General features: G+C 44.5%; 2 protein-coding genes across 2 annotated transcripts; both read right to left on the bottom strand.

The window, feature by feature from the left end:
• Window positions 1-2,364: 2,364 nt before the first annotated feature.
• EYB26_002494 (uncharacterized protein) lies at window positions 2,365-7,251 on the bottom strand (the record flags this gene model as incomplete). The annotated part of the gene is made up of 14 exons (XM_054261799.1): window positions 2,365-2,463; window positions 2,527-2,966; window positions 3,022-3,181; window positions 3,243-3,449; window positions 3,500-3,810; window positions 3,885-3,978; window positions 4,034-4,209; window positions 4,265-4,539; window positions 4,592-5,204; window positions 5,258-5,763; window positions 5,825-6,369; window positions 6,452-6,859; window positions 6,942-6,986; window positions 7,054-7,251. The coding sequence occupies 14 exons, from the start codon at window positions 7,249-7,251 to the stop codon at window positions 2,365-2,367; spliced, it is 4,077 nt and encodes a 1,358-aa protein (XP_054117774.1).
• Window positions 7,252-8,132: 881 nt separating this feature from the next.
• Window positions 8,133-11,909, bottom strand: EYB26_002493 (uncharacterized protein; the record flags this gene model as incomplete). Its single annotated transcript, XM_054261798.1, has 5 exons — window positions 8,133-8,155; window positions 8,243-9,817; window positions 9,887-10,180; window positions 10,233-10,856; window positions 10,928-11,909. The coding sequence occupies 5 exons, from the start codon at window positions 11,907-11,909 to the stop codon at window positions 8,133-8,135; spliced, it is 3,498 nt and encodes a 1,165-aa protein (XP_054117773.1).
• Between the last annotated feature and the right edge of the window lie 1,036 nt (window positions 11,910-12,945).

Genomic DNA, 12,945 nt, shown 5'->3' with positions numbered 1-12,945 from the left:
AAACGGATCAAAGCGCAGGATAAAACGCTTCTAAGGGTCGCTTGCTCCAGAAAGCGAGGGAGACAGCGATTATAAACCCTAGAAAGGAAGAAATAAACTTGTAGAAGCGCCTCCTGATTCTTTCTGTCTCTAGATCGAGAAGCGATACGTGACAAAATGTATGAACCTGATTTGCTCTCCATCACACTTTCTCCCATGACCTTATCATATGTTTTATACCTTATTATCGGCATTTTCTATACCTCCGCACACTTGACTTGAAAAAAAGACATGGAAAACAAATCCGTGGACCGTGACATCACACAACTCCATAAGCTCCTTGTGTTGAATTGCCATATTGGGTTATCAGATGTAGAACAACCTGTTCTTCTGAACAGGCCCAAAATTTGGATAAGATCGTCATCCTCAAAAGCTGCCTGTACTATTGTGAGCCCTCCCTTGATCTGATAACTTGGCGTGGGTTTCAGTCCCTTGGCTTGCTAGGCACCGTACCGGCCGGCTATCAGACCAGAAGAGGGGTAGCGGACGAACGCCTCCTGAATCCTTCTGAGCTTTATCCGGCTTTAATGCTTAGATTTAACTAAGGGTTAAGAATGAAGTCATGTGGAGTATTTGCAAGGTCTTAATACGCAGTAGATATAGCAAGACGAGCTGTTCAGCATGAAACCATGGAACAGTCCATGTTCATGAACTCAGATTAACATCATTCAAATCCCTTCATCGACGGATTGAACCCATATCGTCTTTGCACACTAACTATCATACGGTGTACTCGGAAGAGCCCCGGGTCAGGGGTACACAAGATGCACGTTCAACGGCTGTCAGATTGATCATGCATCATGCAGATCTATCGCAAAGGCATGTATCCCATGCTTTCAGTGGAAAAGACTTTTTATGGTTTGCCAATTTTGCTGTATGACCTATCGTATCTACGGAGGACAGACCGAAATTCTCAAATTTCAGTCGTGAATCCACCCTTGTTTGCATTCATCTACGGCGTATGTAACACTATTGGCATTAAAAACATTTACTGAGAACGAGGGACATTTTCTAGATTGGGTTTGGTGTCAATAATCCTTGTGAACGTGGCGTACCGAAGGTGTTGTTAGTGGGTACGGTAGGTATGCTTAACAATTCTGGTGGTCTTCCGTACAACAAATCAACTTCGACAAAGTACGAGATCGTCTATTCCAAATGAGGAGCTCTTCATCAGGCCGATTATCTTCTACTCGTAGTACGTAGGTGCTATTTTTGATCAATTTGATCCGATTGGCTACGGTTTTGGATATGCAGATCGCAGCAGATGGAACTAACGTACAATTACCATGGCCGAGGGAGACATGACAGGGGATAGTTTGCGCATAATAGAGCATTTCTACTCTGTAGATTCGAGTGATTGACTTCCCCAGTCTCAAGAAAAGATAGTGCCGAGGCTGTACAAAGGCTATTGGTTCATGATGGCATGTGATTTTGATAGCACTGGATGCAGTTTCAAATTAGGACCAATGGAGTCGTGAGAATAAATAAATTGGCTGTGTATTTTGGAATTATTATCTTGACTATTGAATCCTATCCCCTGTTCTCTGTTTTGGGAGGTTGTATATCTACTAGTGGTTATGCCACAGAGTATGGGTTACATTAGTATGCATTAGTGTGTTTCTTAATTCTGAAGGGCCCAATTGGAGGTTTCATAGCTTTGCAACTTTGAGTGTCAGTGATTTACTATTTAGTACTATTTTACGCCAATGCAGCCAATCCAACCCCTGAATACCGAGATACAACATCCCAAAACGGGGGATAAGCCGCGCTATTAATGCCTTTCTGCCCAATGATGGCGCTCGTTTACTACATCTTAGGACCACGTTTCCGTTTGGAATGGGTTTGATTTCAAACCGTGGATATACTTTACAGTATACACGTACTACGTATGTACTCAGAGTAGATTCATCTTCCAAAATAAATGGACTTGACGAAAAATTTGGATGAGATCTATGTCAACAGAGGTGCCTTGATTGATGGCCTTGGAGTGTTTCCAAGTTCTCTGAGTACTAACTAATCAAGCTATAGTGAACGACATTAATTCAGACTCGTATCGTATTGTTTATAGTCGTACTTTATGAAAGAAAAGTAAACAATCCAGTTGGGCGGCCGTGACTTGCTTCGATCGATCTAGCCCTAATCAGAATCTGAACTCAGCCATATTGACGTATTTAACTATAAAACGGGGGTTTATTTTGTGTTATTTCCCGTCCTCTATTAATATATAAAGTATCTTGATCCATGGTACAGTTGAATCAAATATATACCAGTGGTCTGAAGCAGAATCATTGCTGTTAGACCAAATACTAACAGACCATTCGCCGATTACTCCGACCTTGCACTCTTGGTTTTCTTGCTGCGCAACTTCATCATGAGAAATACGGTAGCATAACACGAGATGCAGAACAGTGCAGTGATACCAGTCTAGGCAAGAAGAAGAGTTAGTACACGCATAACTATATAACCCAAAAAGAAACAGAAACTTACATCTCTCCAAGCATAGTATTTTTCTCCAAGGTTGAAGGTTTTAGCGTAATCTGCTCCCGTTGAGAATTGGCAGAACGAACATATATCTGTTGAATTTGCATCCACGATATACCCTGCAGCAGATGACAGAAAGTCTGCCATATACACTCCGCAGGTCTGGTTTGCAGGGGCGGCAAAGTGCACCAACTCGGACGCTGTGCATTCGACTTTCACATCCCAAAGGACTTCACCAAGAAGACCACCCACGAGATATTTAAACGGGTCCAGGTAGTAGATCCAGTAACGCCAGAATGGTTGCATTTGAGAGTAAGGCACCACGACACCGCAGAAACTAACCATTCCTGCGCCGAGAATGACAGGGTTCAAAATTGCAGCAAAGTACTCGTTAGGGGCGTATGCTGCGATTCCTTGACCAAGTGATGTGTAAAGAAATTCGTAGACTGTATTTGACGACCAGTTAGCATCATTAATTTTCCGGAGCAAAGAAGAACTTACAAATCATTTGCAAGTAAACATGGCCAGCAATGCTAGACACATTGGGAAAACCCGCGGTATAGTACCAGCATAAGAAGTACAGAGTAGCGCATAGGATCAAGTAAGGGATTTCGGAAACTACCTGGGCCCCAATGAAGGCGATCCAATGGTATGTTTTGGACTATGTAAGATGTTAGCAGGAGAATTCTTTGGCATTTGGGAGATGCGAAGCTTTTGCGAACCTTCTTCTCTCGTGTTTCAAAAATATCACGATTGTGCAAGAAGAATGGCTGCATTTGATTGATACAGCCGGGCGCAACGAAGATGAAATTAAAAATGGCAAAAAGACGGAGTTGCAGATCGAAGCTGCTGTTTCCCATGTTCCAAAACGTGAATCCACTAAAAAGAGCTGCAAATATATGGAGAATTATCTTATTCCACATGTAGTCCTGTTGAAGATTTAGTATGTCTCTTCCAAATAAGCCCTTCAGAGACTTACCGGTGACCGCCAAAGTTGAACCATCAAACGTTTCGTCACCATACAGAACTGAAACCAACGTGAAGTTGCGTAGTCGGATTCATCTTCCTCTGTTTGTAGCTTTGCGCTGTTTACCCTGTTGAGAGTTTCGAGTTGCTCAATGGCGATTTGACGTTCCTCACTCTTGTTCCATACATCGACCCAATCTACATCTCTCTGCTGACTCTTACCTTGGATAACCTCGACGATATGCTCAGCTGGGTTTGTATCTGGAGGACATGGCGCGCCGTTCTTGGAGAAGTAGTCTAACACTATGGAAGAATCCTGGCCAGCTATTAATTGAGGGTCAGTAAGCTATTCGAGGACACCGATCTCTTGTCATTAAGGTATAAGTGGCAGCACTTACTTTGTCCGAAATAAGCCATTCTACCTCCCTTTGCAAGCAACAAAAGGGAGTCAAAAGCGTCGAATAACACAGCCGATGGTTGGTGGATCGTGCACTATTTCACAATTAGTGGACCACAAATCGAGTGACGGATATACAAGTATACAAACCAGAACCGCTTGTCCACCATCAACTAACTTTCTCAAGAATCGAATGATGTTATATGCTGATTGACCATCAAGACCCGAGGTTGGCTCGTCAAGGAATAGAAGAGTAGGTTTTGCGACAAGTTCGACTCCCAATGTGACTCTTTTTCGCTGCTCAATACTCAGACCGGCACCAGGCACTTCCGCAGTGTTAGCCTTTAGGCTCATTTTTGAGTATAGAGATAGTAGGCTCACCTCCTATCAATGCATCTTGAATATCTGATAATTCCAACAGCTCAATGATCTGATCGACGTACTCGATCTTCTCCTTCCGCGGAACATGAGATGGCTGACGCAAGAGTGCAGAGAACTCAAGGGCCTCTCGCACAGTAGCAGTGCCTTCGTGGACATCCATCTGCTCGCAGTAACCGGTAGTCCGTTGAAAGCTAATCCCTTGTGGTTTTCCATCAATCAAGATAGAGCCGTAGATCTCTCCGCTATCTTTGCGCTGAGCTAGAACATCCAGTAGACTTCATGGAATAATTAGCGATGAACAATAGATACGGACCAAAGGAGTCATACGTTGTTTTTCCTGCACCAGAAGATCCCATCAATGCTACAAGATTTCCCGGTTTGACGTAGCCAAAAACTTGGTGTAGCAATTGTTTTTTATCTCCCTGAAACGGAACATGGTAGTCAAGATGATTCCAGGTAAAAGTGGACTGCTTGACAGATCCATTGAGGGCCAAGTCAGTGCCCATTGATGAGCTGATACCTTTTTCTTCGTCCGAATGCTGCTTCTTTTCGCTACCTCGTTTGTAGAGAAGCACTGAAGAACCGGACTGGCTGTTACGTAACTCAAATCCGAGAGAGGTAAGGAAGATGAAGAAAAACCACATGGCGACAATGACTCCAAAGCTGCGCCAGATATGGTGGTAGGAGTAGTGGAATTGCCTGCCAATATAAGCTTCTCCATCAATAATGCCATTACTACTGCCAACAACTGAGCAACCACGATTAGGTGAGATAGTATCCGAATATCCGCTTCCGTAAGGGAGATAGTCCGGTGCAACACATTCCAGCTCTAAACCTCTGAACTCATTCGCCATGAGAGCCTCAAAGGCATATGCTCCAGGATTGAGGTAGAAAATCCAGCGGAACCAAACGTGCATTCTCTCAAAAGGAATCAAGTAGCCTATTTCTATAAGTAAACTGCCATAAGAGTTAGAAGAAGATTGGAATATTCACCTCCGTACACGAAAAATACCGTAGACAGTAATCCAGTAATCTTGGACGCGTTTCCGAACTTTCTGCTCAAAGCACCGATAGCCCGAAACATTTGCATTGAACAGAGGGTGTTGACGTTGACAATAATCCAAAATGTGAAAAACTTCCCGGCATCCAACTGTAAGTTGGCCATGAAGTACAAAATCAATGAAAAGCAAGTAACCTGGATCAGAACGACAGGGATATCTGTTATGGCGTTAGCGATGCAGAAGGCAGTTGGACGATAGAATCCAAATCGCTTCTGCCGCGCCAGAATTGGTCGACCCATGAAAGCAGCAGTTGTTTCACCCATGGATTCGAGTAGAAAGTAAAGCACTGGAAAGAAAAGAACTCCTGGTCGCAGAAAGATAGACGTGCTATCAGGTTGGAGATTATAGAATAGACTGCCGCATACCAATGCCTGAATAATTGCAGAGCCAACTTTGATGGATAGAGATAATTTGTCTCCCATCATGATTTGGAATTGACTGATGTTCTGTTAGCTTCAAATTACTGGCTCTCTTCATTTGCTGGAATAGTGATACATACCGGATACTGCAAGAGATGATCTGATCTGTGAGTTTGGTAGTGTAAGGGCTGTGAGTACGAAGAATATGATTCTTCTTCTTCTCATTATTCACAGCTATGATCAAATCATCCTTCTCATTTTGCAGCTTCTCCGGCGACTCAATATTCTCCATCATATCCGTATATATCTTACTCGCGTGGTAAGCAGCCTCGAACTCGTCAGGGGTACTAGGCACTCTTCCCCTCATTTCATCACAGATCACCCGTTCAGTATGCACGGTCACCGATGTCAAAAAATCCGCAATGTTTGCTCCTTTAGGGCACACAAATCCCATGTTCTCGAAGTATGAACGACCCAATGACCGAGGTCCATAGTAAATCACGCGTCCCTCTGCCAGGACGAGGACTTTATCGAATTGATCGTATATATCATTTCCCGCTTGATAAGTTGTTGTCACAATAGTCTTGCCAAAGTCGTTGGCTTCTTGGCGTAGTAACTGGGAGAACTCGACGGCAGTTCTGGAATCTAATCCTCGAGTAGGGTTGTCCCAGAATTGGATTGGACTCTAGTGTTCCCATTAGCTTACCTAAATCTGGCATTGCCTACAGTTTTATGTAGTTTCCTCTGTTTTGGAAGGGAAAACATACCTGTCCAGCCATAACCTCCGCCAAAGACACACGCTTCCGTTCACCTCCAGACACACCACGAATAAACTCATTTCCAACTTTTGTCTTTTTTGTATGAGGTATACCGAGGGCGTTAAGAATACTGTCTCGTTTATCCTGAACATACTCTTTCTTCTCCGCATACTCCGGGCGTTCTCTTGGGACTTTTGTTCGCAGTGCGAACTTCAAAGTATGATTGACGGTCAATGTCGGAAAATGCACGTCATCCTCATTGTTGAACATGATTTGTTGTCGGTACCGCTTGGCTTCACGGTGGTCCATGCTTCCATATCTTGTTTCTCCGTCGATTTCGTCGAATGAGTCGCGGTCATTGGAGAGGACTCTCAGGAGGGAGGTACATCCTGAGCCAGGTCTTCCCAGAACGAGTAGCTAGGAACGAACAATACTGTTAGGATCATATCACAACAACAAGAGCACAATTTAAGAGAGACACAAGGAACGAACTACGTACCATCTCACCAGGCCTAACTTGCCCGCTAACGTCTTTCAATATGGTCTGTAAGGCTCGGTGTTAGCTACGAACAATTCCGATTGATTGAAATCATGATGAGAGGCTCATATACCCTCTTTGGCTGTTGACTTTTGTAGAAGCCTTTTATGAACTGCCGTGGATCAGCCACAGACAAGAGCGTATCTCCCAGCGCCGCATCTGGTGCCGTGACACGAACATTGATCCTGCGAAAAGTCAAAGTCAACCGCTTCTGAACTTGATGACTCCCGGACTCAGCGACCGTAAAACTTGACGAGTTTGACGAATACATCCTGATCTTGCTTGTTGGCTCAAGTGTGCCATTCACTCCTTCTAATTTGAAGAAATTAGGGCTTGTTGTCAAGTGACACACTTTGCAACTGTACACGATTCCTTGCCACGTGAGAATAATGGCTGCTACTGTCTTATTTTAACATTCAAATCAAGAATTTCATTTGATTACATATACATCCTCTCACTATTGTGAGCCACGACTTGGTTACTCGAGTTGTTTTTTTCTTACTCGTTCAGTGATATGAGGACCCGTAATTAGGGCAAGCCACCATATCCGTACTTCCGTATATCCGTACTTCCGTACCGGCATATATAGCCATTTCCGTGCCTGCAATGGAGGAGACCTTCAAATCCTTTAGAGATAGATCTATTTGATACGGTAACTCTTGATGACTCGAAGACCCACTCCATTCTTTTTTTTTTCATTGATTATCAATTTTTCGGATCTACTCGAGTCGGTATCCCGAAACACATCATTGACCCGGTGCGTCAGCCTCCTCTACTCCTCTACTATAGGCGTGCGACTGCCCACTTGTAATCAATCCGCTACAGCTTTGGTGGAGCCGTGGAAGTCATCTTCGGCATTTCAAAAAGAGAAACATACGAGAAATTCCGTATTTAAGAATAGAAATGAATCGGCACTAATTCATCATGTAGATTAGAGAGGGCCGTATACTTAATACCGTGAATCATAGATAACCAGAGATTCCGGCCTAATTGTAGTATGCCGGTTGTGTCGGATCAATACGGTGAGATGTATATTTCCTTTATAACTAGTGTATGGTCATTACATATTCTTGACATGCATAAATACTGGGCCAGACAGTCATCTAGCCTCAATTACTCCTAGCTCGTTTAAGCACTCATAATAAGAAATACCTAGAGCCAGGATAGAACGGTAGCTGTGATAATGTGTTTAGAATAAGCAATTGCGAAGGTGGTTTATTTCCTATGGAAGGGTCTACGTATTGGATGGCCACGCTCCGTACTCAATGTTCTCAACGCTTCTGCAATCTCTTTGGTCCAGTAATGGTCTGGACCATGAGCTTTCTGATAGCCTGCTAAAGCTCGCTGATACATCATCTCTGCCTCCTTCAGTTTTCTCTGATCTGCGTAAAGATTTCCAAGGCTATAGACAGTTTTCAATGTGGATGTGTGGTCCGGGCCTAATGTCTTCTCCCTGATTGCTAAGGCTCGCTGATATATTATCTCTGCCTCCTTGAATTTGTCCTGATAAGAGTAGATAAGACCAAGGTTATTGATAGTGTCCAGGGTTAATGTATGATCTAGGCCTAGTACCTTCTCTCTACCTATCAAGGCTTGCTGATACATCATCTCTGCATCTTCAAATTTGCCCTGATCAAAGTAGAGATTTCCAAGGTTATAGACTGTAGTCAACGTAGATGTGTGGTCTGGGCCTAGTGCCTTTTTATAACCTATGAAGGCTTGTTGATACATCATCTCTGCCTCCTTGAATTTGCCCTGATCAGAGTAAAGAAGACCGAGGTTGTTGACAGTACTGAATGTGGATATATGGTCTGGGCCGAGTGCCTTCCTATAGCCTGCTAAGGCTCGCTGATACATCATCTCCGCCTCCTTGAATTTGCCCTGGCTTATGTAGAGGATTCCGAGATTGTTGACCGTGTCTAAGGTAGCTCTGTGGTTTGGACCTAGTGCTTTCTCATACCCTGTGAAGGCTTGCTGATACATCAATTCTGCCTCCTTGAGTTTGCCTTCATTAGAGTAAAGAAGACCAAGATTGTTGACAGCACTGAATGTGGATGTGTGGTCTGCGCCGAGTGCCTTCTTATATCCTGCTAAGGCTCGCTGAAATATTATTTCTGCCTTCTTGAGTTTGCCTTGATTGAAGTAGAGAGTTCCCAGGTTGCTCATAGTATCTAACGTGGATACGTGGCCTGGGCCTAGTGCTTTCTCTTTACCTACTAAGGCTCGCTGATACATCATCTCTGCGTCCTGGAGTTTGCCCTGATCAAAGTAGAGATTTCCAAGGTTGTTGACAGTACTCAATGTGGATGTATGATCTGGGCCGAGTGCTTTCTCATAGCCTGCGAAGGCTTGCTGATACATCATCTCTGCCTCCTTGAATTTGCCCTGATCAGAGTAAAGAAGACCAAGGTTGTTGACAGTACTGAATGTGGATATATGGCCTGGACCTAGTGCTTTCTCTTTACCTACTAAGGCTCGCTGATACATCATTTCTGCGTCCTGGAGTTTGCCCTGATCAAAGTAGAGATTTCCAAGGATGTGCAGTGCATCCCAGACTCCGACATTGTCTGTCAGGAGATCACTCTTCAAAGCCTGTCGCACGAAGTCTGCATGAACCAGTAATCGCTGTTGTAGCCTCCAATAATCTCGCGTATCCGAGCTGGGCACTGTAGAACTAATAGCAATGAGTGCTAATTCATACCAGTGACTGTTCAATTCATGACCGTCAATCTGAGCCATATTCAGACACCAGTCCTGTACGACCGGGTGTATACTATAGCTGTCGCTCTGTTGATTAACCTCAATCAGAGAGAACTGTATCAGAGTCCGTATGTTGCCTTTGAAGGTTAGAGTATCTGAAAGCATGTCATTAAGCCAGACCGGTGGCTGAGAGCTATGTTCGATACCTTTCACTAGTTCATACCAGATATCTCGATTATTAAAGTGTGCAAGAAGAAGCATGAGTTCGGCCACGTGAGCATCTCGTTTCTGGATCTCGTTGTATGAGATCAGCCATGTCTGTAGTAGATTGCCTTGTCGATAATGACGAGTTGGCCTGGCACGCAATTGTAGAGCGTGCCACGACTTCTGATAATACTGCAGGTATTCTCTAATGCTAGTTCCCGTTTCACGCATGAATGCGCCTGCAATAGTGATCGCTAATGGTAATCCTCCCAGACGATCGATCAGATCGTTGGTATCTACACTCACTAATCAGCACAGTCGAAAAAAAATTACACGAGATTTCATTACCTTGATCTACCTCGTTCTCGGTTATAATTTCTGGAGTGCGCAGATTCCTGCTCTGCCAAAGCAGTAAAATAGCCTCGTTATTATCTAAAGTTGGCACGGCAAAAGATCGTCCGACTTCAGTCAGTGATTGGAGCCGAGAGGTAATCAAAATTGATCCATGATCCGCTGTTGGGAAGTATTTTTGGATGTCATATCCATCATCTGTCTCTGGCGAATACTCGTCAACATTGTCAAAAATCAGAAGCCACCGTGAGTTGCCCGGCAATGCGAGCCATTTTAATACTTGTCTAGCATATTGCTCCACCTCCTCTTTATCCGTCACCGCAAAGGTCTGGGAGTGGCTTGCCAAACGAGGAAGAATGGCGCTTAATGATTGCAGCAGTGTGCCACGGCTCCTGCCATTTACCCATAAAATGGTAGTATAGTCAGCCTTGTGATCACGGGCGAAGCGGAGTGCTAGCTGGGTTTTTCCAATGCCGCCCAGTCCTTGAAGGATTGCGACTGTCCGGGAGTTTGAATTCTGCGGTTGAAGGTGATGCCATAGTCGCTCTAGCTCCTTTTGTCGTCCTAGAAAGTTTTCAATTGCCGGTAACCCAGTCAGATTGAAGGGGAGGTTGAATCTGACTAGTTAAGTCCATTAGTTAATATTCGAACGTCATGCCAAATTCCATCTTGATCTATTCAAATCAACATACCGGACACAGCGTCCTCTAAAGACCGCGTACGATCTATATCCATGATCGGGATACATAGAAGGAGCTCTTTGGCGTAGGCTGCTGCTACGGCAGAGGCATAGCCCTGCCACTCTTTATTCTTGTGGGAATCTGCGTAGTCACAAATCCCACGAATGACTAGACACGGATAATTATTCATTAGTCCTGCGGCCTCCATCTCCACACAATAGACTCCCAGCTCACGGCTCAGTCGATTCCGTAGTTGGCTGTCTCGCACAAGTTGATTGGCCGATGCGATAACTCCGTAATGGATCAAAGGCTTGTCATGGCCTCGAGCACGCCGCGAAACAATTTGAGCAGCATCACAAGCATTGCAAGCCGTGGAGTTAATATCGACGTGGTCGTAGTCAGCGTGATATAAACGATCTGCCTGCCTTGGTCGAGCGAATTGAGACGCATATCCGGGAATCTTTTGCCTAATCTCGGCAATAAAATCCGCTATTTTACTTTCCGCCATGAGATGATTTGCCTGCATTTTAGATAAAGCCGTGAGCAGGATCTGTGGCGGGCGGTTGAGCATGCCAGTCTGTTGAAATTTACCACCATTCAATGCCTTGCCGTAGTCATATTGCATCACTCCTCCACATGTATCCGTCGGTTTGCTTATCACCACATCGCCCAGGCGGATATCAGCGGCGTCGTTTGGTACTCCTCCTCCAATACCCACCATCAGACCGAAACGGATCGACGGGAAACTGGACAACAGCTGCATCGCAACAGAGTTCGCCGATACAAGGCCATAATTACCGCTTGGCAGGCAGGCAATCGCAATATTATGCTCTTTGATCCGTCCAAGTATATAGGTGTTATGGTCAGTGGACGACACTGGTAAGTCTTCATGGATTTCATCCAACATGACCTTCGCAGCCGCCATCTCAAGCGGCAAGACGCAGATCCATCCGACGGTATACTCATCGTGCGATCGGCGGTCGCTGGTAGCCATCGTACGTTAGGCATTTGCCCAATTTTTTTTAGAGGTTGTAAACGGATACGGTAGGTAATGAGTCCAAGGGTGGATGGCGTGGCCGAGGGGTTGCTGGCTGACAAGGCTGGCTTCGGGTTTCTTGTTGGTGCTTCTACATGCATAAATAATAGAGCCAATCATACCTGGAGCCTTGCACTGGCCCGATACTCAGTAAGGCAGTTAAAAATGAGACCCCTCTTTTTGGGACAGACTTCGTCGTCTAAAAGGTCCAGCCTTCGACACACAATTCTTCCCTTCCACGACATGAATGGCAGACGGCTCAGCGACGCCACCACTTGTAGATTGTGTTTTCAAAGGTAATACTACATATACGAGGGAGATCATCTCGTTGGTGATTGGGACTAATCCAAACACAGTATCTTATACCGGTAGCCCATCACGTGGACGGCATGGTTGTTCCTAGCCAGCGACTAAGCAAGCCGGATATACGGTACGGATATTTTGCGCAGGCCCTTATCGTTGGTATCCACCACTTGGTAAAGGGGAATCGTGAATTGAGCTATGCAGATTGATTGATTGAAAAGCCATGTTCAAAAATGTTTGTAACTATCTATGTACTATCTGATCTCAATACTTGGATTGAACGAGATGTGTAGGAAAGGGGCTCTTTATGTATCGACAAAGGAAAACACACAGACACACACACACACACACACACACATATAAAAAACAAAACAGACATAGTGCAAATCCTAGTCCACTCGCCCAAACTGAAATGATATGTCCTCCGAGTTCCATTTTTGAGTCATTCAAGTTCAATTATAGCCAGTTGAGACCATATTCTTCTTTGTTTCCTTCGCTGCCAACTTTTTGTAATCATTTCGCTCGTCATCAAAATTCCCGGGGTATCTCTGATATTTGAATCTTTCCTTTCCTTCTTCTGGTGATCATTACATCTATCCGTCATTACAATTCGTCATCAAGGGGGCTTTTTGGTTTTTGATTTGTTTTGGTCCTGGTCATGGCCTTATGGGATCGAGATTAACCTCGTCCT

The sequence above is a fragment of the Talaromyces marneffei genome, chromosome 2, assembly GCF_009556855.1.
Source record: "Talaromyces marneffei chromosome 2, complete sequence".
Lineage (NCBI taxonomy): Eukaryota > Fungi > Ascomycota > Eurotiomycetes > Eurotiales > Trichocomaceae > Talaromyces > Talaromyces marneffei.
Note: the sequence above shows the minus strand (reverse complement) of the source record. Positions and strands in the feature narration are given on the sequence as shown.